The following is a 19,822-nucleotide window of genomic DNA, read 5'->3' on the forward strand; positions in this document are numbered from 1 at the left end:
TTTTGATTATTAATATTTGTGTATGTATAGTTTAATACCAATTCTTGTGTGGCATGAATCTTCCCCCCTTGATTACATAAACATTTAGCATAAAAAGAATGAGACCCATAATCGAAGAACATGGTTTAGTTTATTAATATTCAAATTAACACACTGATCATAAAATATGGATTAATAATTTTAAATTATAAGCTCTAGATCTTTCTATCTACTACTCTCCAACCTCAACTTGATAATTCTTTAATTAACATAATCATAATTAATTAATAAATGCAATAATCAAAATTTGAACTATCTCAGGAAGTTTCGTGTGACCAATAATTAACATAATTGATGTGTACTTTAGCTGGCCCTATTGCATATTCTTCATTATTAAATATGTAAATGTATTATTTTTAAAATTTTCCTGTCTGTCTTTGTCTCTTAGAGAAACTGACACACACAATAATGTATAACAAAATTTGTACAAAACTTTCTAATTTAATTTTCTTTTGTTATTGAAATGATTTTTGTTTTGTACTGTTTTGTAAGTTTAGTCAATATTAATTATTATGTAGAACATAGAGAGTCATACAAATTAAAGAAAACAAAGAAACAAGCTTCCCCACGCATGCTGCCAATTGTCTTATTGCCCATGTGAATTAAACACTAATTTAATCTTTAAGTGCATCCTTTGGATCTAATTAATTAGCTCGATTTTTTAGATTTGATATTAATTAAGCATAAAACTCCAAATTCTGTGTTCAATTCAATTAATTTTATGAAAGCATTTGGTCAAACCCAAAGTGGGATTGAAACTTGCAATTCCATTCACATTTTCCCTTTAATATTTATTTTATTTATTTTTATTTTTATTATATAATAATATAGTAATAATAATGGACTCACACTTAACATGGAGTAAAATTTAAGAAAATGATTTTATATACTAATCTTTTTTTTCTTAATAATCACGATGAGAAAATCATGTAATACTCTCATCAAATTATTGTTATTACAATAACCCTTTTTTTCCTTCATGAAACTATATATCATGATTAAAGTGGGTTTTTTTTTCAAGGGTCTTTTTCAGAATATATAGATATGTTTCAATATCCTTTTTCTTCTAAGTGATATGTACTCTTTTTTTGGGATAAGTTAGAGACATATATACTTAAATAGAAATAAATAATTGTTTTTGATAGAACCTTATCCTTTACCTCCATTATCGGTTGTCTATTTAACTATTTATCGAATGCATTTCAATTATTAATGGAGTAATTGTATATTTATAAGAAGTGCAATTTTATATAGTCTTTTCCATGTTTCTGTCACGAAACATAAAAATAAGCTTCTCCATGTTTTAGTAACTATATATATACAATCACAAGTTGTTCACTTACACTACACTTTAAGTGATTCTACACATATATATATGAAGTGAACGTTCCATTCTATTAAAAAGGGATTGTAAACCAAATTAATTACTATTATTATGTGTACATGTAAATATTTTGCAATTGAAAATTTAAATTATGATTAGTGTAAATAAATGAGATTAAATTAATGGTAATAGATGAGAGGTGATTATTAGAAAGATGGTGACATGACAACTAAATTCATATTTGGTAATGAATAGCTTGAAGGTGGGTGGTGGTGGTGGTGGAAGTTAAAATCTAAATTTGTTCTATACTCTAAAATAGAAAACTACTGTTTAATTACTTTAAAAAATCAAAATCAAGCAAGAAATACAGAAAAGTTGGTACAAAAATCATACCCTTCATCAATAAAATTCTCTCTCTCTCGCTCTTTTTACTTTGAAAAATTAAAAAAGAAAAAGGCTTTATCGTTCCCTCTTTTGTCATTGTCATTACTACACAAAAGATCATGAGTTGTTTTTATTTTTATTTCGAAACAAAACAAAAGTACGTCTTCTTCCCCTCTATCTCTGTGTGAAAAAAAGGGTTTAGTGAATGACAGCCAACAAATTCGTACAACACATTAAGCAACAAATATTATGTGTCCCAAACCCTTCTCCACCCATTTTAATTCATTTTCAAATATTATTTTCGTCTCTTTCCGGTTAATTTTTTCAAAGATATAATTAATATTTAACCGTATGTAGAAAAATTAATTCTAATAAATTTGATCTTTGTTATATATAGAATGTAAAATTTTCAAACCAACACGAGGGAACACACGATCTCATATAAAATCAATTGCGTTCGATTTGGTGAGTCTAATTTTTCGTGTTAATTCTTACTAAATATGAGAAAAGCAAAAGGAGTTAAAAGAAGATAATAAAGAAAAAAAAGAAAAACGAGAATGTGATTGAAGAGAAAACAAGAATGAAAAAGGAAGAAATAGAGAATGAATTAAAAGAAAAGTAAAAAATGGAAGTAGTAAATAGGTCTCCATGATCACCGACACCTTTAAAAGAGAGAGAAGGAGGGAGGGAGGGAAGGGGGTTGTTCACTGAGAACAGATAGCGACCACACGTAAAATAAAAAATCTCCGCCCTTTTCTTTTTGAATTGAATTCATATAATTAGCTAAGTTTCATAAATAAACAAATTAAAAAAAATAAAAAGATATGAAATGGGTGGTTAGAAAAAGATTCTAGCAATTGGGGTGGCAGGATTCTGGATGATGAACAGCCAAACACAGTAGAGCTCCGAACACACTCTTTCTCTTCTTCTTGAAAGAAAAAAAAAAAGAAAAAAGCATTTAAGAGTAGTTGTTGTCGTTTTGTTTGTTTATATTTTTATGAATTTATTTTTGGGTATTTGCTTCTGTCAGGACTTGTAAATAGTAAAGTGTTAAAAAGTATATATATATATATATATTTTTTAAAAAAAATAGAGAAAAAAAAGAAACACGAAAGACTTTATGTAATGTTGAGTCCATATCCATATGCCAATTTAAAATGAGATGTTGTAAGTAAGAAAACAAATTGAGTCAGTCCCACTGCAAAAAGCGCCCAACAACTCACGAGCTCCGCAATATCCTATGTTTACTATATCTCTCTCATTCTCTCTTTCCAAATTTCTTTTCACCACTCATATCAACAAAATTAACCTAATCATATCTGCTAATCCTCCATTATATAATTATGATATGAAAATTATATTTTCTTTTTAGTACGGATGGAAATAATAAAATGTTTTAGGTGTTCTGGAGTCCTGAGTTGAAGTTAAAAAATTTGTGTAGAGTTGGTTGTTGGTAACTGTGGAAACTTTCAAGAGTTGGAGATTAAAAATGTGAATGTACAACTAAATTCAAAGAAAAAGGAGAATTAAGTAAAGATTAAAACGTAAAACTCAAACATAAAGACCAAACAACATATACTTTTCCTCTAATTAATTAATTCCGAAGCAAATATTGCTTTTTTAATTAGTCATAAAAAGAAAAGAAAAGAAAATAAAATGGGCATCTTTTGTTGTTCTGTTGGCCATAATGAAATTGAATAAAATATCTAGAGGTTCTTCTATTTAATTAAATTAAAAATTTAGAATTTGACCTAAAATTCTTGGGGTCTATTTAACCCTTCTCATCCTCCACTCTCTCTCCTCATCTTTTTTTTCTCTATTCAAATCCTCTCTCTCTTTTACAAGACCAATAACAAAAACAAAACAATGGCATCAAAACGCCAGAGAAGCGATGCAGAAATAACCGAGGAGCTGAGGGAGGGAGAAGAACTCAAACGCCAAAAATCATACAATCAAATCCTATCCCTTTTAGAAGAACAAGAAGAACAAGAAGAAGAAATTGAAGATTTATCCTCAATTATCACCACCCTCCAACAAGAAATCTCTTCTCCAATCATCCAAACACAAACAACACAGACTGGACTTACACACTCTCTTTCTCTACAAGATTATTCTTCTTCATCATCATCATCTTCTTCTTCTTCTTCTTCTTCTGTAGCTAATTCTCCTAAATGTATTATCAACAAGGAGGAGTTAGAAGAAGAGGGTGAAAGAGAAAAAGTCATGAGACACCTTCTGGAAGCTTCAGATGATGAACTTGGGATTCCAAATGGAGAGTTTTTTGTGGGTGATAATGGAGTTGATGGAGTGGCTTTGTGTGATGCTTTGTGGGAATTGGAAGATGAAGCTGCTAATTACTATACTCTTTTTCAATCTCAGCTTTTTATGTAGCCTTCTTCTTCTTCTTTTTTTTTTTTTTCCTATTAATTATGGAATCATATTGTAGGAGTAAATTATTCAGTGTTAGAAGAACAATTCAAAAGAACAAAAAGAAAAAGAAAAAGAGAGGATTATTATATTGATTGAAAGAAGGGTTAAAAAAGCTCATCATCTCTGTTCTTCTAAGCAAATGGGAAGAGTAGTCTGAATTTCAATCATCTTAGAATGAAACCAACAGTTTCAACAACAATTTGCTTCTTTCTTCCTCTTCTTTATCAACCCCTTCATTACAAATAAATCATTTCAATATGTTTTAATTAACAAAAACAAGTTGTCATGAGATGAAAATTAAAAGAGAAATATAATATAAGATAGGGCTCTATTGTTATTATTATTATTTATTATTCTTTCTTAAGTTTGGTCACTCATATGTCCTATGGATGAGATCTACAAGAAAAAAAAATAAATTAGGTTACTCAATTTGATGTATTTGTAATTAAATTTTGGTTAAAAAGTACATGTTTAGTTTAGTTTGTTAATTTTGAAAATGCTTATAGTGTTAAAAAATTTCCAATCTCACATTTTTCTCTAACCCCAAATTAGATAAGAAATAATTACTTTCATGAAAATCTATATATTTTTTTTTTTAGAGAAAAAGAGGCTTTTTTTTTTTTTTTTAAATCCATTTCGTCTGACTTAAACCTAATTTGATTTTTACATACTCAAGTTTTTTTTTTTCTTACAACTTATTTAACTAAACATGATCTCTTCTTTTTTTTTTTTTTTTACTAAATATTTGAATTTTTAGCAAAACTTTTAAAACAATTTTTTTTAGTTTCCATAATGAAAAATATAAATAGATGGAAATAATGTTTAATTTAATTTAATTTTGTGAGAGTAGTAGTTACCTATTTTAAATGAGAAATTTTGGTTGTACCAAACTTTTGCTTTATTAATGAGAATTCCCCCAAAATAATTTAAAAATACTTAAAGCTAATTTAGATATGAATAAAAGAAAATAAAATGGTTATAATTTAAAAAATAATGCTTTCATATGGAGAAAAATAAAATGATAGTGAATTGACCCATCAATGTTTCAAAATTTAGGGAAAGACTTTGAAATCGAATTTTACTTTTAAAAATAAATGACCGAATCCAATAATGTATGAATAAAAGAAGAAGAGGAAACCCAACAGAAAATGAATGGAAAATGAGTACAAATTACCAACCAATATATTCAAACAACTTGGAACCATTTTTCTCTTTTTTTTTCTTTTCTCAAATGAACCATAACACTAAAATTGATTGATTGCTTTAATTTATTTATTGTGGCTTCTATCCTAATGTCTTAGACAATTAATCAAAGAATGAAAATAACGTAATAGGATTATATATATTAGAAACAATTCATATAGCACAATAGAAATGTGAAATGAAAAAGAAATTTAGTTATATGGTATTTTTAATTTTAGTCAAAAGTCAATTCCATAATATTGGAGTGCTTTTGAAGCCATCTCTGTGTCCATAAAAGTAAAAATGCAATGAGTCAATTATTTCCCTTTTTTTGACAAAAAAAAAAAAAATTACTACAATTATCACTTTATAGTTTCTACTGATGAATTATTGTGGAAATAAATTATTAATCCATTTTCAGACACCTTAAATCATTGCAGCTTTCAATGGTGTTATTGGTGGGTGACTTCTCCTAACCATATTATCAATGTTTCATCATTCAAATTTTCATCTTTCTATTCCTATTTCTACTCTTTTTTTTTTATTATATCTTATAAGAATATCACTCATGTAAATATAGTATAAATAATAACATATTAACTTGTTTTCTATAAATATGGATTGAAATCGAAATTTTTTCATTAAAATTAAGATCAAGATATTTCCATTCACGTTGATGTCTTAATCTTTCCTTCCGAGTGCTTCAAACAAAATAAAAAACAAAAAACTATCGTATAATTTGCCCACAAGTTTTATGTTGTCCACTAAACTTTAGTTGTGGTGGTGAGCATTATTTTGTTGAAAGGTCAAAGATATTTATAATTTTGCATCAGATTGAACATTCAAAAACCTCCCCATTTTGTTCTATTAAGTTTTATAAACCAATGAATAAAGTGATAATGTTGAAAACTAAATTATTGGTCTATGTTTAAAAGAATAAATGGTCAAGAAAATATCTTATGCATTTATAGTATCCTCCACAATAAAATTTATGTATTTATTTGTTCATTTAATTCTTTTATATTTGAGTGGTCGCAAATAAAGATTATTTTGTTTGAAATTTCAACATTTTTTTTTTTATTTGAGCAAAATCGAACATGGCTCAATTGAACAACTCTCTATCCATATCCTTCATTGTAATAGACAAACTATTTTTCTGTTTAAAATGACTAAAATATAAAACAAATAACTTATTTGAAAGTTTTATGGATTGACAATATCATGAAGTTTAAAAAGTAAAATCTTGTGTAAAAGACAAAGATAGTGAATGTCGATATGAAAAGGAATAACAAAAAAGAAATCATCACTCAGAGTATGTAGAAATCGGGTGGGAACCTGTAGAATACTACATTCTTTATGTATATACATAGACAAAAGAACATACTGTTGGGTTTAACTTCATCTGCATCAGTTGGGCATGGGAGCACCCTCAACTCAAGCTCATTGCAGGCCATGGGTTTATCCCAGCAGCAGGAAGAGCAGGTCGAACAATTGAAACACGCCTCACAACCGAAAAGGCTTCGTTCAGACGAGCAGCTCGGCTCATGAATGGAGAAGATCCCTTCTGCAAGTAGTAATTCATTCGGGGGTCAATAAATATCTTCTAAACTTCAAATGGAAACCTAAGAGAGTACTCAAGGAAGGAGGATTGGCTCCTGCCTAAGTTTTCTTAAGGTGTGATTTTGATCAAAATTGAATGCTAAACTTGAACACATAGAGAAGCTAATATCTGCCTCAAACCAAGCTACACTACAAAGTTCCAAGAGAAGAAACCAAAGAATAAATTCCCCAACTATAAATCTCCAAAAAGAAAAAGTTCACAGGAACCAAGGTAGTTATGGGATGCCTTTGTTCCACATTGGTTAAAATGGGACGACCATTGTGGTACTTAAGTGGCTTGGCTCTCCCACCCACCCCAACAGCTGGCTTTAAAGGTGTGGTTTTCCAAGGTGCTTAAGTACCTAACACAAGTCAACTAACAGTATAATGTACTAAACTTGATTCACATTTTGGCACAACAATGAGGAGTTGATACCGATAGCTTGATGCCTGAGTTACCGAACCTTTCAACCCTAACGAACTGAATCACCACCCATGTAAACAAACAACTGGTTTGGGCGAGACTATATTAAACTTGATTCACACGTCTCATTGTAAAGAAAAATACTCGATTTTCACACAAATTGCTATACCAAGTAAGGGGATCACAAATACGCAGTAGCCCAACAAACCCAACAAGTAACAACTCCCTGAATTTCTTCAGTGTGTAGCAATTTGTACTCAAAAAAAGATGAGTGAATCCAGGCTCCAGCCTAAGTTTCTTAAGACATCATTTTAATCCAAATTGAATGCTAAACTTGAACAAATGGAGAAGGGAGAAGCTAATATATCCCTCAAAACTAAGCTACACAACAAAGTTTAAAAAATAAAAAAACAAACAGAACAAAACAAAGCAATCTCCAAAAAGAAAAGGTTGACAGAAAGTCAACTAACAGCATAGTGTATCAAACTTGATTCACATTTTCGCACATAAATGTAAGGAGTAAACATCAACGGTTTGATCCTGATAGAACCTGGATATATTGAATATCAATGATAACAAAAATATAAGATAAACCAAGTGATTTGAGATACTTGGACTCTCCAATCTTGAGATCATACTCAAGCTCTAATTCACTCATTAACATATAGCCTACCTTCTCCATTCCCTTCCACCTCTATTTATAAAGAAAACCTCCCTAACAAACTACTCAACTAATCACTAATGTACCTTTAATACCCCACTAGTGACATTCCTATCAGATGCCCGACCACTGCAAACAACTAAATCACCCCTCACATACTCTAACAACAGCCTGGGCAACGTTCTGCTAAACTCGATTCACATGTCACATTATAAATTGTTACCATTACCAAGTAAGAGAACCACAGATATGCAGCACAATAAACCCAAGAAGGAACAACTTTCAGAATTTCCTCACAGTTTGTAATACCCAATTGTTACTTCGAAAAAAGTTCAGTAAAACAAAAAAATAACATCAGGCAAAAGAGAACAAACAAATTTAAACAAACAGTTCAAAAGATCTTTACCGTATGTATTCTTACTGAATTTACCTTCTCATCCAAGATAACCTTCAAGTGCAAGCTCTGGCTCTTCCTCTTCATCTTATAGAGCTTCCTTCCTAGAATAATGAAACCCATCAAAGCAGCTGCTACAGAGAATGACCAGACAGGGCTTGCCTTAAACAAGCAGTACTTAAAGACCTCAAACGGAACCTTCCACCAAAGTACTTTCCTCTTATCTCCAACCTCACTCCCAGATTCTGTATTGACTTTTGTTTCTTCAACTTGGACATTCTTGCTCTCTTCCAACTGCTCTTTCCCTTCTTCCAATTTCACTACTTTTGAGCCACTTAGATCAAAATCCCCACTAGACTCACACCAGAAATTGTTCAAATCCTTGCTTTGGGGTTGGATTTCATCCAATTCTTCAAAAGCTAATTCAATATTGGGATCAGAACCACTGGTGTTGCCCTCATGGGACTCTATACTACCATTCAATTCCTTATCACCTTGCAGAAATTCTGCGATTCTAGACTCAGTCTTTGAATTGAGTTCGTTAGCTTTACGCTCATCCGACCTATCAATACTAGAATCAGACCATGATTCGTCCGAATTTACCCGATCATACCTATTATCCGAACTCGGATCATCCGCTTCAACTGAACCCTCCTCTTCGCTAAGATCACGCTCAGGTTCAGTTTTCCCTCGCCCCCCCTGATTATCAAGAGAAAAATAGTCGGATTTGATTATGCTATCGGAACCGGACTCACCTTCAATTCCACCAAAATGGGTCGATTTCTCTCCAGAAAACTCAGCCGCAGTCAGGGCAGTTTCGGAGTTCAAATCATGGAGCAGTAACTCCCAATCCTGAAACTCAGCACCCACTGCTCCTCCCATGGCGGCCAGCACACAAGCTCCTCAACCCACAAACGGAAACAAAAAAAGGAAAAGCAGAAGAAATAGGTTATACACTTTGAGAAGCCAGAACACAGAAATGGTTTGACCCCAACAGAAACGGAAGGAAAATAAGTCAAAAGAAGATTCAACCCACTGAGAGTATAAGAAAACCGATGAACCCCCGAATCTAATCTGACCCAACTTCGTGGAATCTTCGAATTCGACGGCAGAGTATCAAAAAAAACAAAAGGCACAGAGGAAGCAATGGTGGAGTTGAGAACAGGGGATTTGGATAATGGCGTAATGGGTTTGATTGAATTTGAAGTGAAAACAAGAGGTGGTGGACAAAAAGACAAAAGGAAAGAAAAATGCAAAATTGTTTTGGCCGTTTGGATGAACTCACCGCCGCCGCCATGGCCACCGCCGCCGTCTAAACTCTAAATAGCTGAAATGAAGTAGTTAATTGAATGTCGACACAATTTAATTTGCGTAAGAATTAGCTATAAAGAATCTCTAAATTGAATTCAAGCAACTAATTTTTGTGAAATTCGTTAAAAGATGTAAGCCATTTTGAAGACGGTTGCCTTATTTTGATTCAACATAAACAGACGTAAAAGATCCTACGAAGATTCAACAACATCTCTTTCAAAACCTACTTATCTATCACCCAAACTACTCAACTTCATTAGTTTTTCTTATTTGAGATAGAACATTAGTGGGTAAAAATTTCATCACTCTCAATTATGGATAGAATATAAATGTTGATAGCATAACCTGAAATCAATATTTATTTTAACAAAAGTCCCAAACATATCAATTTCATTTATAGTATTAGGGATAGAAGCTATCATATGGATAATATGTTATTTGTGATAAAAAGCTATTACATATATCATGCTAATCCGATCTCTTTTCTTTGTCCATTTATGCTAACAACAAACAACCACAATATCACATTATAGTAGCATTATCTTGATATCATTGATATATTGTAGTTTGTTAGGGATATTATTTATAGATGCTATGAGTCATATCCATTATTAGTAGCTTTAAAAAAATTGACTGATAGCTTAATTACCTCATCAATTCAAAATTGATATGTTTGTCAAGGAAATATCACTTATAAACAAATATTCTTTTGATGATATCCTTTATAGTTACAATTAGTGATATCCATCTAATGCAATCATTGATAGATAATGTTAGTGATATCATTTTACGTTGATAGAAAAATAGAAAAAATAATTATAGTAGCTATTAGGAATATCAATTGCTATAGATGGTAGCTTTCAATTTAAGAAAAAAAAAATTGTAGTGATGACAAGTTCTTATCGATAGTAGCTATCAGTGATAACAACCGTTAATAGCTATCATTGTTATTCACTAATTGTATCCATTCGTGATAGCTTTCAACGTAAAAACCTAAGAAGAAGGGTGAAATAATCATTTCTCAAATTGAAAGCTATGAGTCATAGCACATATCACTAAAAGCAATTATAAAGATATCATACATCACTAAAAGCAATTATAAGTGATAGATGTTATCGGCGCTAGTTTTTAATTTGAAAAGTTCGACAACAAATGCCTAAAATGACGGTTGAATGGGAGTATTATTTTAGTCTTTTGCTATTTGTTGTGGTCTATATATATCATTATTTTATCCTTATGCTATGCTATTATTTTAAGTCCTTTTTTTTCTTTTTCTTTTTTTTGCCATTAAATTCAAAACTTCAACCCTAAAATTGTTAGTACTTTAAATTAAATTCAAAGCAATTTTCTCTCATAATCAAGATAGCATAGATAGTGGGAGAGAAGAAACTAAACAGTTTTTGTCATTCATTGAGTAAAGGATTAAAACGAAAATTGTTAAATAAACGTGTGCTTTGCATGCAAAACGTTTCTCATTCATTGAGTTGAATATTCTCACTCAATTGTTTGGTTGAATTATATTCTAAACTTTGATTCAATGCACTAACCTAAAAGGAATCGATTTCTTATTGCCAAGTGTTCGAACAAGTTTAAACTACCATATATAATGTCATAGTTTCATAGGTTCTTTATTCGGGATGGATAAAACAACAAAATTAGGTAAAATGATCATTCCCGTACAACAACTTAATATTTTTAGCACAGTTTATAAACAAACAATTTTAAAACTTCTAAGGAAAAAAATATAAATTAAACCAATAAACTAATAACTCTCTGTTACGTTATATATCTACAACTTTGGTATGAGAATTATCTTTAGGATGCAAACCAATAAAACTTCCAGCTCCAGAAATTATCTTTTCGACACTAAAAATCACGTTTGATTTCGGTTCTCAAAAGGAACTAAACTATCCTTTATCGATCATTCCTTTTTCCAATTAAGTTAAAATAAGTGCAAAACCTCCATAAACTTTGCTTTGGCTCTAATGTTTCTAAAATGAGAATTAAACTTTGGTGGCTAGTCGAAGCATCATTTTGAGATCAAATCCCTCAATTTAAATGATATTAACCACATCTACCTTATCTCTCTCAAAGAAATCTTAATTTCAAAAACCCAACTGTCTAGGAAATAAAATTCTCTAAAACCTTGAAAGCCGAGCAGCCAAAGAAATAGATCAAATAAACTCAATACATTCAAGATGTGGAGGAGTTATGAGTAACGAGGTCCAATCATGGCAACAAAACTATGGAAACTAAGTTCAAACAGACGCTTGTCCAAAATTGAAAGCTAGTTCCATCCACCATAAAAACAGCTCTAAATGGGAAACAAAAAAATTAACGCAAAACTTCTAAGAGATGTAACATTCTCATCAATGCAATACAAGAAAAAGTCTAGCTGCAGGAAATAGGTTGTTGAGGTTAATCTCAGTTACCTGAGACCCTTGGCTAATCTTTTACCATTCTCTAATGATGAGTTTCTAGTCAGTAACTCAATCCTCGTCTTCTTCATCTCCATCTCCACCAGCAGCCTTCTTGGCAGCTGCTTTCTGGTTCTTTCTCTTCACCCTTCCGGGGCGTCCACCTCCAAATGGACTGGTAAGAGAGAAGTCTATGTGCTTTTGTGAATCAACTCTCACCATGAAAGAAGGGATGTTAACCACTTGCCTCCCAACCCTAAAAATTCACAGTACTCAAATGTTAACACAGATGACAACATTGACCAATAAATGTTTTAAGAGCATAAAGACAAATATGTAGAGACTGCTATCATCTTGAATCTCAATATGGGCAAATGCACTTCAAACAGCTATTGGGAAAAGAAAGAAAGTCGATGCTATGTAATCTAAAATATAACTTAAACACTAGGGTTGGTCTCAATTGTGTCCTGCATCATATGTTTGAATGCGTTAACGTACATAGTAGCTCACTTGATGAGCCATAAAATGAGTGTAAGCTTCTGGCTATCCATCATTTCCAAGACCAACCTTGAATTTCCAACACTGATTTTTGGGAAAATCCCAAATACTTTGGTCATAAATTACAGGAAAGTAATTACAGAAATTTCACAAAATACAAGCATAACAGTTAAAATTCAACTCTTGAAATTGTGAGAGCACAGTTGAAACCAGCTAAGCTCTTTACACGTATGTTATATAATATATCTACAAAAGAATGTTGTCTATATAAAGTGATCACGATGAAACAATGAAGTATAATTCTTCTGAGAACAAGATAATTAAGCAACCGTACCTTATATGCTTTTGTCTGATGAGCACTCTAGCATGGTGAATAGATTTAGCCATTCCAGACTTGAACACAAGAGTTTGGAGACGACGCTCGAGGAAATTCTCAACAGTAAGAGCCAAGACATAATCGAGCTTGTTTTGACTCTCATCCAAAAGACCATACCTATTCATCCTCCTAAGCAGGGCCTCACCCTCAAAAATCCTACGCGGATTCTTTTCATCAAGAGTTAAAAGCATCCTTGCATTATTACGGATTCGGCTCAATGCATATTGAACCCTCCACAGCTCTCTTTTACAACGAAGCCCATATTCACCTACAAGCTTAAGTTCCGCATCCAAACGCTCCTTCTCATAAGGACGTCGAGGCTTCTTAAAAGTCTTTCCATCTATAAAATGACAGAACCCACTACTCAATAATCAAGGTTCTAAGAAAACATATTGTTGTAAGAGCTACTACGTCACATATTAAACTCCACAAAATGAACTGAACAAATGATCAAAAGAAAAGAAGTAAAAACAATGGAGATTCTCCAGCATTATACATTTATTCCTATGAATCTGAGGCTCTATAATTCCTAACATAACCACCATGTAAACATAAACAGGTGACCCCCCTTGGATCCATCTAACCTAGTATTAACGAAATAGCCTATTATATTGAAACAATACAACCGGAAGAAAATCACAGTATAAATAGTGATTTAAAAAACTGAAAGCATTGATAGGAAACTAAGGTAAGTGCAAAGCAGATCTTGTGGTTGCCAAAGTAGAAAACGATGGATATGCAGTTTCAGAAAGCAGCTGAGTTGAGTATACTCACAATTACGATAGAAGGAGACGTGCACCATGTTTGGTTCTCTGGTACGGCTTCACTCCCTGCCTTGCCCGCCGCGCTCTCGATCGGAAGCCCTAAAAACAAAGAAGCGCCGAAGTGGAGGGAGGGTTTGTGGTGCATTTATATGGGTTCTTAAAGACTCTTGCCTGAACATAGTGGTGATTGGTGAGGCTGAACCCTAGGCGCCCTTCTGGATTGAGAGTGACGGCCCAATTAACATAATGGGCTTTGCAGAAAGAAAGCCCATTATTAGTCTGTTTCGGCCCTTTTAACACTTGCAATTGATATATAAATACTTAAATATTTATGTTTGTTCTATAAGAAAATCAAAATTTTAAATTTAAAAAGGGTGTATGCTTTTCACATGAGTTCACTTATAAAAATTATAATTTGGGACACTTACTTGTTGGATTATAATTTTTTTATTATAATATTTTGTGTTTGAGTAAGGAAAACATTCTAATATGAAATGGAATGGAAGATTTAATAGAAACAATGAAGGATGTTATAAATAATAAATTAGTTATTTTAATTAATAATACTATAGTTAATTATATAATTTAATTGTTTGAAACACTAGCTATTATAATTGATCCTTATTCATGGAATGTTCGACATGGCAAGAAATCCTTGTACAAATAAGTTTGAGTTGTATTTTGATATTTTAGAAGATATGTTAGTGAAAATTGAATCGATTTTCACCTCTCAATTTGACTACTTGTAAAGTTCAAATATAAACTCTCAATTTAACTTTATTTGTATGACTTTTTTAAAATATAATGATCGGTGGTGGAAGAATATAAAATCACAAATCATAAAACTAGGCCAATACTGGTCCTTCCAATCTTATGCATAGCCAACAATGGTTAGAGTACATATTCCCATACAAAAAAGTGACTAGACTTTAACACGTCTTGTTGAATGGACTCACTTAATACACTATAACCAAAATTAGATGCAATTATTTTAGTAATAAATTACATATATAAATATAGATTCGAGATTTCAATAGGCATAATCATCATCGAAAATCATGCAATTGTTGTTCCTTCTCGATCTCTCTCTTTCAGCCTGCTAAGGTTCACAAACAATAAATTATATCAAGATCATATGGACTATACATATCTATATAATATGATCGATCATTCAATATTAGTATTGCTGTTCATTTAATTTAGAAGACAAACCTTATACATAAGCCTTTCGAAAGCCTCAGTCCCATGCTCTTCCATGTACTTCTCTGCAGCTGTTAAAACATCATCTTGGGTACTGAAAATAAGTTTGGTCTTACGAGGAATGTACCATAGTGTAGAGGTTTGAGGGTTCATATAATGTGGCCTAATGAAGTTTTTGTAAACATGCGATGCCCCATTGAAGTGTGGTAGAACTAACCAACTCATTATTATTAGTTTCACATATGGCCAAACCGCAACCCTGCAAAATATATATTTGCATAAACATCAAATTAAATACGCTACACCAAACAAATTTTACTTTCTTGATAGTTTTTTCTGCCAATGCAACAAAAATCGTCGACATAGCTACATTTTGTCTACACGTTGTCAATAAGTTATTTCATGTTAGATAATCTTGTAGTTGTAATAATTTAAATAGACTATGATATTTTATTTTATCAGTATTCAAATCAATTGTTTAAGTTGATTTGTAAAACGAATATAACTATATCAACATATACTTGAACACTTTTAAGGTTTTAAAAGGACTAGTAAATTCAATATTAGCGATCAGATTTTGAAGTTCAAATATAAAACCTCATATATATGTTGACATTGTGTTAAATAATAAAACAATGGGAAAGATTAAGCTAATCAACTTTTGTAAATTTAATTATATAAGACATGCTATCCTAATTATAAAACCAAGAACGGAGTGTTAAGCGAATTTAAATTTAGTCTGTTTACCTATCTTTCTTTTAAAATTAAGTTTATAAAACCACTTAATCGACACCGAATCAATTATGGTTAGTTTAATAAATGTTTAGATAAAATTTGATTATAAAAGAGTAGAAATAGACCAAATTGACACTTTTTCTACGTCGACTTTAAACAATCGGTTCAATTTTTCAATACTAACATGCTCCCCTACATATAGTTGAAGAGAAAGGAAGATGAGATGATGACTTACACTTCAAGTATTTTGGCAAAGGTGAGCTCAAAAAGAGTCATGAGAGAGTACAAAACCCAGTAAGTAAGCCATTGCTGGTCGTCCACTATTGACTTCGTCTCTATAGCTTTGATGGAAGCATAACTATACAATATACAATACATCATTTTCAAACACAAAAATGAAACTAAAAACCCCAAATAAATAAACGTGACAATAATTAAAACACATAATAATTACTCTTTAAATATTCAACAATCTAATCTAACATTATTTCTCACTTACAGAGGATACACCAGAGAAACCACAGGCCTACAAACAAAAATATCAAATCAAAATTCAAAAGAAAAGAAAATCAGTAGAGAGTTGGTAATGCGTTTCATAAATCAAATTAGCATAATGGAAGAAACTATATACTAAAGGTATTACAAAGCAAGAACATCGAAGTTATTGGCGACGACTTGAAGAAAATTCCCCGAACCCATAACTTAAAATTCAAATTATTCAACCTGTGTGTGGTAAGAAAAAAAAAAAAGAGAAGAGGGGGAAGAAGAGCAAAGTTTGTCAAAAAGGAATTTTTAACCACGAGGAGTGGCTATTGGCTAATTGTCCGAGAATTAAGGTACACGAGAAAAGAGGCACCGATTTTTAGTGGCTTCTAATCTCCTACAGCAATGTACAACTCAATACCCTCCACCTTCTTTCTTTTTTTAATAATTGGTAAATTGGTCATATGGTTTTGTTGGTGAATAAATGTTTAATTAAATTCTCTATGCAAATAATAATATGGTCTATATATCAAATTTGCTAAATATCTTATCTGGTCAATGGTCAACCATATATAATGATAAAGAATTTGTGGTGATGGTGACTCCAAATATGCATAACCAAATGTTCCTTATAGAATAATCTAGCTAGAGACAACCCAATGCATTACATTAGGGAATAATACTAATGATGGCCTAAGTTTGGCAAAACGTAAACCTTATATTTGCCTCTACTTAATACTATTTCAAGATTCTATTTTAGTACCCTACATTATCATTCAATTCAATAATTATCATTTTCTATGATACATATTTAGAGATAATTAAATAAGATTATATAAAAATTAAATCAAACAATTATTGAATTCGTGAAACTCGTCAAATCCAACTTCTTTTATACTGTTTTATACTGTTCTTTGATGACGTGATATTATCTCACATTTAATCAAGCTTTTGAGCAAGTTTTAGCCAAAATGGTAATCATCTAAAAGAAGGGTAGAGAAGAGTTTATGAGAAAGAAAAACAACTTCTTACAATTTCTTTTGCATCGAGTACAATAATTTGTAGTAGCCCCCCCTCCCTCCACTTTACAGCTTTAAGGTTGCTTAAATAAGCTCAAAACCAATAGAAATATATATTTACTTTATATGCCATATAGATCATCATCCACTCTTTTCTTGATATCAAAGAATTACCACCATGTAGTAATTGACTCGACTCGAATCGGATATATAATTCAATTGGTTACAACAATATATGTTGATGTGAGCACAATTTCTATATTCTACAAGACTTTAGTTCATCAATAATTATGAGAAAAAAAAAAAAAGAATAGAGAAACTAAACAACTGGAAGCATTCAAATGTTTACATCTTATTCAAATATTCACTTTGATGTTTGCAACCCAAATCATATGTATATATAGAAGATTAAAAAACTGAAAGCAATGCAAGTTCATTGACATTCATTTATATATAATGTTGAAAAACATGGCCAGTTGCCCTGCTGGCTCACTCACTTGAGGGAAAATACAAAGCCAAACCCAAGCCTTTCTTCATGTTTTTTGCTTCTCAAAAGCTTTAATTACTTACCAAATCCATCGCTGCTACTATATAACACTAAAAAAAATTGCAGTTTTAAATGAAAACTCAATACACAAACCGCAATAAAAAAAAATATATAAAAATCACACTTTTCTTCTTCTTCTTCTCTTCTCAATACATACCTCTAAATCCTATTGTGGTAAAATTGCATAACTCATATTTAATATGATATGTATATTTAGTGAGAAAATGAATGAGTAGAAAAAAAAAAGAAAGTATAATATTAGGATTGGAAAAGCAGCAAAGCATACAGATTGTTGAGATGTGTTTTGTTGGGTCTATGATTGATCAGGATTATTAGAAGTAACGCCGCCGACTCCTCTTGTCGGAGATTCTGATACTGACAATCCCGGCATCGTTGTTCTATAAGCACTTAGAGCCGCCAACATCCCCAAGTGGCTGTCCGTCGCCGGACCACCACCACCACCTCCGATCCCTGTCCCCAACTGTTGCCCACTTGGCAAAAGTGCCATTGGTGGTGGCAGATTCATGAAATGAAACCCTCCGCCGCCGCCACCACCACCACCGCCACCCGCCCCTCTTAACATACTGCTGTTTCCCACCGACGGAAATGTCCACATCTGATCACTCCCTTGATTGGTAGGATTCGTCACCATCCAAAATGTCGCCGGCAATTGACTGCTTTGACTCGCCGGAATCGAACCGGTACTCGTTTGAACCATATAATTCTCTGACGAAGATTCCGATTGCTCCGACCGCCGTTTTTTCCCCGTCTCGACTACATCAATCCCACCTTGATCTTGCTTGAACACGTTCACGTAATTAGAAGAATTGAAATTCAAGAATGTAGACGAATCATCAACGAGATTATGATTATGATTGTTGGTTCTATCCCAAAGATCCGATCTCGTTCTAACGGCGAATTGGGTGGGACTGAAATAGCTCGTCCGAAGATGAGAAGGAGCGGAGATAGTGGAGCCAGAGCTACGAAGAGAGATATTAAGTGAAGTAAAATTAGCTGGAATAGTACCAGTACCAGTCGCAGCGATAACGGCAGGCTCAGCCTGTTGTAGAAGCCACTCAATAGTTTCACCGTCGGACTTGTGACCAAGCTCTCGAGTGAGTTGAAAAACCCTAGCAGCACAAAGAGCAGGCATCCGAATCCGACGACCACGGCCATCGACTTTGGTGTGACGGTCTTTGGTGGTGGCTCTTTTGGGAGGTGGCTTCTTAGGTGAAGAAGAAGATTGAAGATTTGAATTTGGAGTTGTTGTTATTGTCGTTGTTGTTTTTGTTCCTCCGTTGTTTGCGGAGGAGGAACATGGGTGTTGTTGTTGTTCTTCTTCTTCTTCCTTTTTCTTCTCCAACAATTGTAATGGAAAATTAGGTCTTCGGATCCCATTTTCACCATCCATGATCATATGTGTAGACACAATCTTTTGTCTTTTTTTTTTTCCCCCTTTTTTTTTGATTTGCTAGTAGTAGTACATAATCTGTAGTAGCTGACCCTTGGATTGTATCACATAGTGGGTCTCTTTCTTCTCTCTCTCATATATATGGAATTTCCTTTCAGATGGGAGTTGCCATTACCTCTCTGTCTCTCTAAACTTTTCTCCTTTTCATATCCACACACACACACACACAAGATAAGAGGAAGAAGTGGGCAAGCTTTAAGCAACAAAAATAATGAGTGGGATTTTTCTCAATAACCCAAAACAAGAATTTATCTTTTTTATAAAAAAGAAAGGTCTGAAATTAGGGTTTTGTCTGAATATATGTGGACTTTTTTTTTTTTTTCTTTCTTTTAGTTGTTTGTATAATTGGAAAAGATTAGAGGGATTAGGTATATGTGTGTTTGTTTTAAAGTTTTATTTTTATTGCTAGATGTTAATTTGAAGGCATAAAGATATAGAGTGGGGTGGGGTAGGTCCCAAACAGCCAAGTCAAAAAATAATAATAATAGAGAGGGACTGAGTAGTAAAAGGAAGATCATGAATTATACAAATTATACAAATTATACAAATTACAAAATAAAATAA

The 19,822-nt window shown here is 32.3% G+C and overlaps 5 protein-coding genes across 7 annotated transcripts; 1 reads left to right on the plus strand and 4 right to left on the minus strand.

The window, feature by feature from the left end:
- The first annotated feature begins 3,530 nt into the window (after positions 1-3,530).
- LOC105435570 (histone-lysine N-methyltransferase SETD1A) lies at positions 3,531-4,376 on the plus strand. Its single transcript, XM_011657372.2, has one exon. It carries the CDS (start codon positions 3,614-3,616, stop codon positions 4,136-4,138), a length of 525 nt encoding a protein of 174 aa, XP_011655674.1. The 5' UTR covers positions 3,531-3,613; the 3' UTR covers positions 4,139-4,376.
- Positions 4,377-6,534: 2,158 nt separating this feature from the next.
- On the minus strand, positions 6,535-9,719 carry LOC101220492. 2 transcript variants are annotated; one of them, XM_031886215.1, is made up of 2 exons: positions 8,450-9,719; positions 6,535-6,923 (listed from the first exon to the last, which is right to left on the minus strand). In XM_031886215.1, exons 1-2 carry the CDS (start codon positions 9,317-9,319, stop codon positions 6,789-6,791), a joined length of 1,005 nt encoding a protein of 334 aa, XP_031742075.1. In that variant the 5' UTR covers positions 9,320-9,719; the 3' UTR covers positions 6,535-6,788. The 2 variants fall into 2 exon arrangements, with proteins under 2 accessions (XP_031742075.1, XP_004135183.1); XM_004135135.3 differs by having other exon boundaries at positions 8,474-9,661.
- Positions 9,720-11,918: 2,199 nt separating this feature from the next.
- Positions 11,919-13,972, minus strand: LOC101220020 (40S ribosomal protein S9-2). Its single transcript, XM_004135132.3, has 3 exons — positions 13,814-13,972; positions 12,998-13,379; positions 11,919-12,421 (listed from the first exon to the last, which is right to left on the minus strand). The coding sequence occupies exons 1-3, from the start codon at positions 13,839-13,841 to the stop codon at positions 12,238-12,240; spliced, it is 594 nt and encodes a 197-aa protein (XP_004135180.1). The 5' UTR covers positions 13,842-13,972; the 3' UTR covers positions 11,919-12,237.
- A 650-nt stretch (positions 13,973-14,622) lies between these two features.
- On the minus strand, positions 14,623-17,233 carry LOC101220261 (HVA22-like protein c). 2 transcript variants are annotated; one of them, XM_011657373.2, is made up of 5 exons: positions 16,382-17,233; positions 16,238-16,264; positions 15,974-16,096; positions 15,016-15,262; positions 14,623-14,899 (listed from the first exon to the last, which is right to left on the minus strand). In XM_011657373.2, the coding sequence occupies exons 1-5, from the start codon at positions 16,435-16,437 to the stop codon at positions 14,834-14,836; spliced, it is 519 nt and encodes a 172-aa protein (XP_011655675.1). In that variant the 5' UTR covers positions 16,438-17,233; the 3' UTR covers positions 14,623-14,833. The 2 variants fall into 2 exon arrangements, with proteins under 2 accessions (XP_011655675.1, XP_004135181.1); XM_004135133.3 differs by having other exon boundaries at positions 14,623-14,902; positions 16,382-17,204.
- A 406-nt stretch (positions 17,234-17,639) lies between these two features.
- Positions 17,640-19,572, minus strand: LOC101206263 (transcription factor TCP15). Its single transcript, XM_011657376.2, has one exon. The coding sequence runs from the start codon at positions 19,202-19,204 to the stop codon at positions 18,101-18,103; it is 1,104 nt and encodes a 367-aa protein (XP_011655678.1). The 5' UTR covers positions 19,205-19,572; the 3' UTR covers positions 17,640-18,100.
- Between the last annotated feature and the right edge of the window lie 250 nt (positions 19,573-19,822).

This window comes from Cucumis sativus, chromosome 5 (genome assembly GCF_000004075.3).
Source record: "Cucumis sativus cultivar 9930 chromosome 5, Cucumber_9930_V3, whole genome shotgun sequence".
NCBI lineage: Eukaryota > Viridiplantae > Streptophyta > Magnoliopsida > Cucurbitales > Cucurbitaceae > Cucumis > Cucumis sativus.

What these genes read in the sequence shown, in the direction of transcription:
- LOC101220020 (XM_004135132.3), bottom strand. Translation starts at nt 13,841, where the DNA reads ATGGTGCACGTCTCCTTCTATCGTAATT. An exon ending in CGTCTCCTTCTATCGTAATT is followed by an intron (nt 13,380 to 13,813) that starts GTGAGTATACTC and finishes GTCATTTTATAG; the next exon opens with ATGGAAAGACTTTTAAGAAG. An exon ending in ATCAGACAAAAGCATATAAG is followed by an intron (nt 12,422 to 12,997) that starts GTACGGTTGCTT and finishes GTGAATTTTTAG; the next exon opens with GGTTGGGAGGCAAGTGGTTA.
- LOC105435570 (XM_011657372.2), top strand. Translation starts at nt 3,614, where the DNA reads ATGGCATCAAAACGCCAGAGAAGCGATGCAGAAATAACCGAGGAGCTG.
- LOC101206263 (XM_011657376.2), bottom strand. Translation starts at nt 19,204, where the DNA reads ATGATCATGGATGGTGAAAATGGGATCCGAAGACCTAATTTTCCATTA.
- LOC101220492 (XM_031886215.1), bottom strand. Translation starts at nt 9,319, where the DNA reads ATGGGAGGAGCAGTGGGTGCTGAGTTTCAGGATTGGGAGTTACTGCTC. An exon ending in ATTCAGTAAGAATACATACG is followed by an intron (nt 6,924 to 8,449) that starts GTAAAGATCTTT and finishes TACTACTTGCAG; the next exon opens with AAGGGATCTTCTCCATTCAT.
- LOC101220261 (XM_004135133.3), bottom strand. Translation starts at nt 16,437, where the DNA reads ATGGGTTCGGGGAATTTTCTTCAAGTCGTCGCCAATAACTTCGATGTT. An exon ending in GTTTCTCTGGTGTATCCTCT is followed by an intron (nt 16,097 to 16,237) that starts GTAAGTGAGAAA and finishes TATATTGTATAG; the next exon opens with TTATGCTTCCATCAAAGCTA. An exon ending in TTTGCCAAAATACTTGAAGT is followed by an intron (nt 15,263 to 15,973) that starts GTAAGTCATCAT and finishes TATATTTTGCAG; the next exon opens with GGTTGCGGTTTGGCCATATG.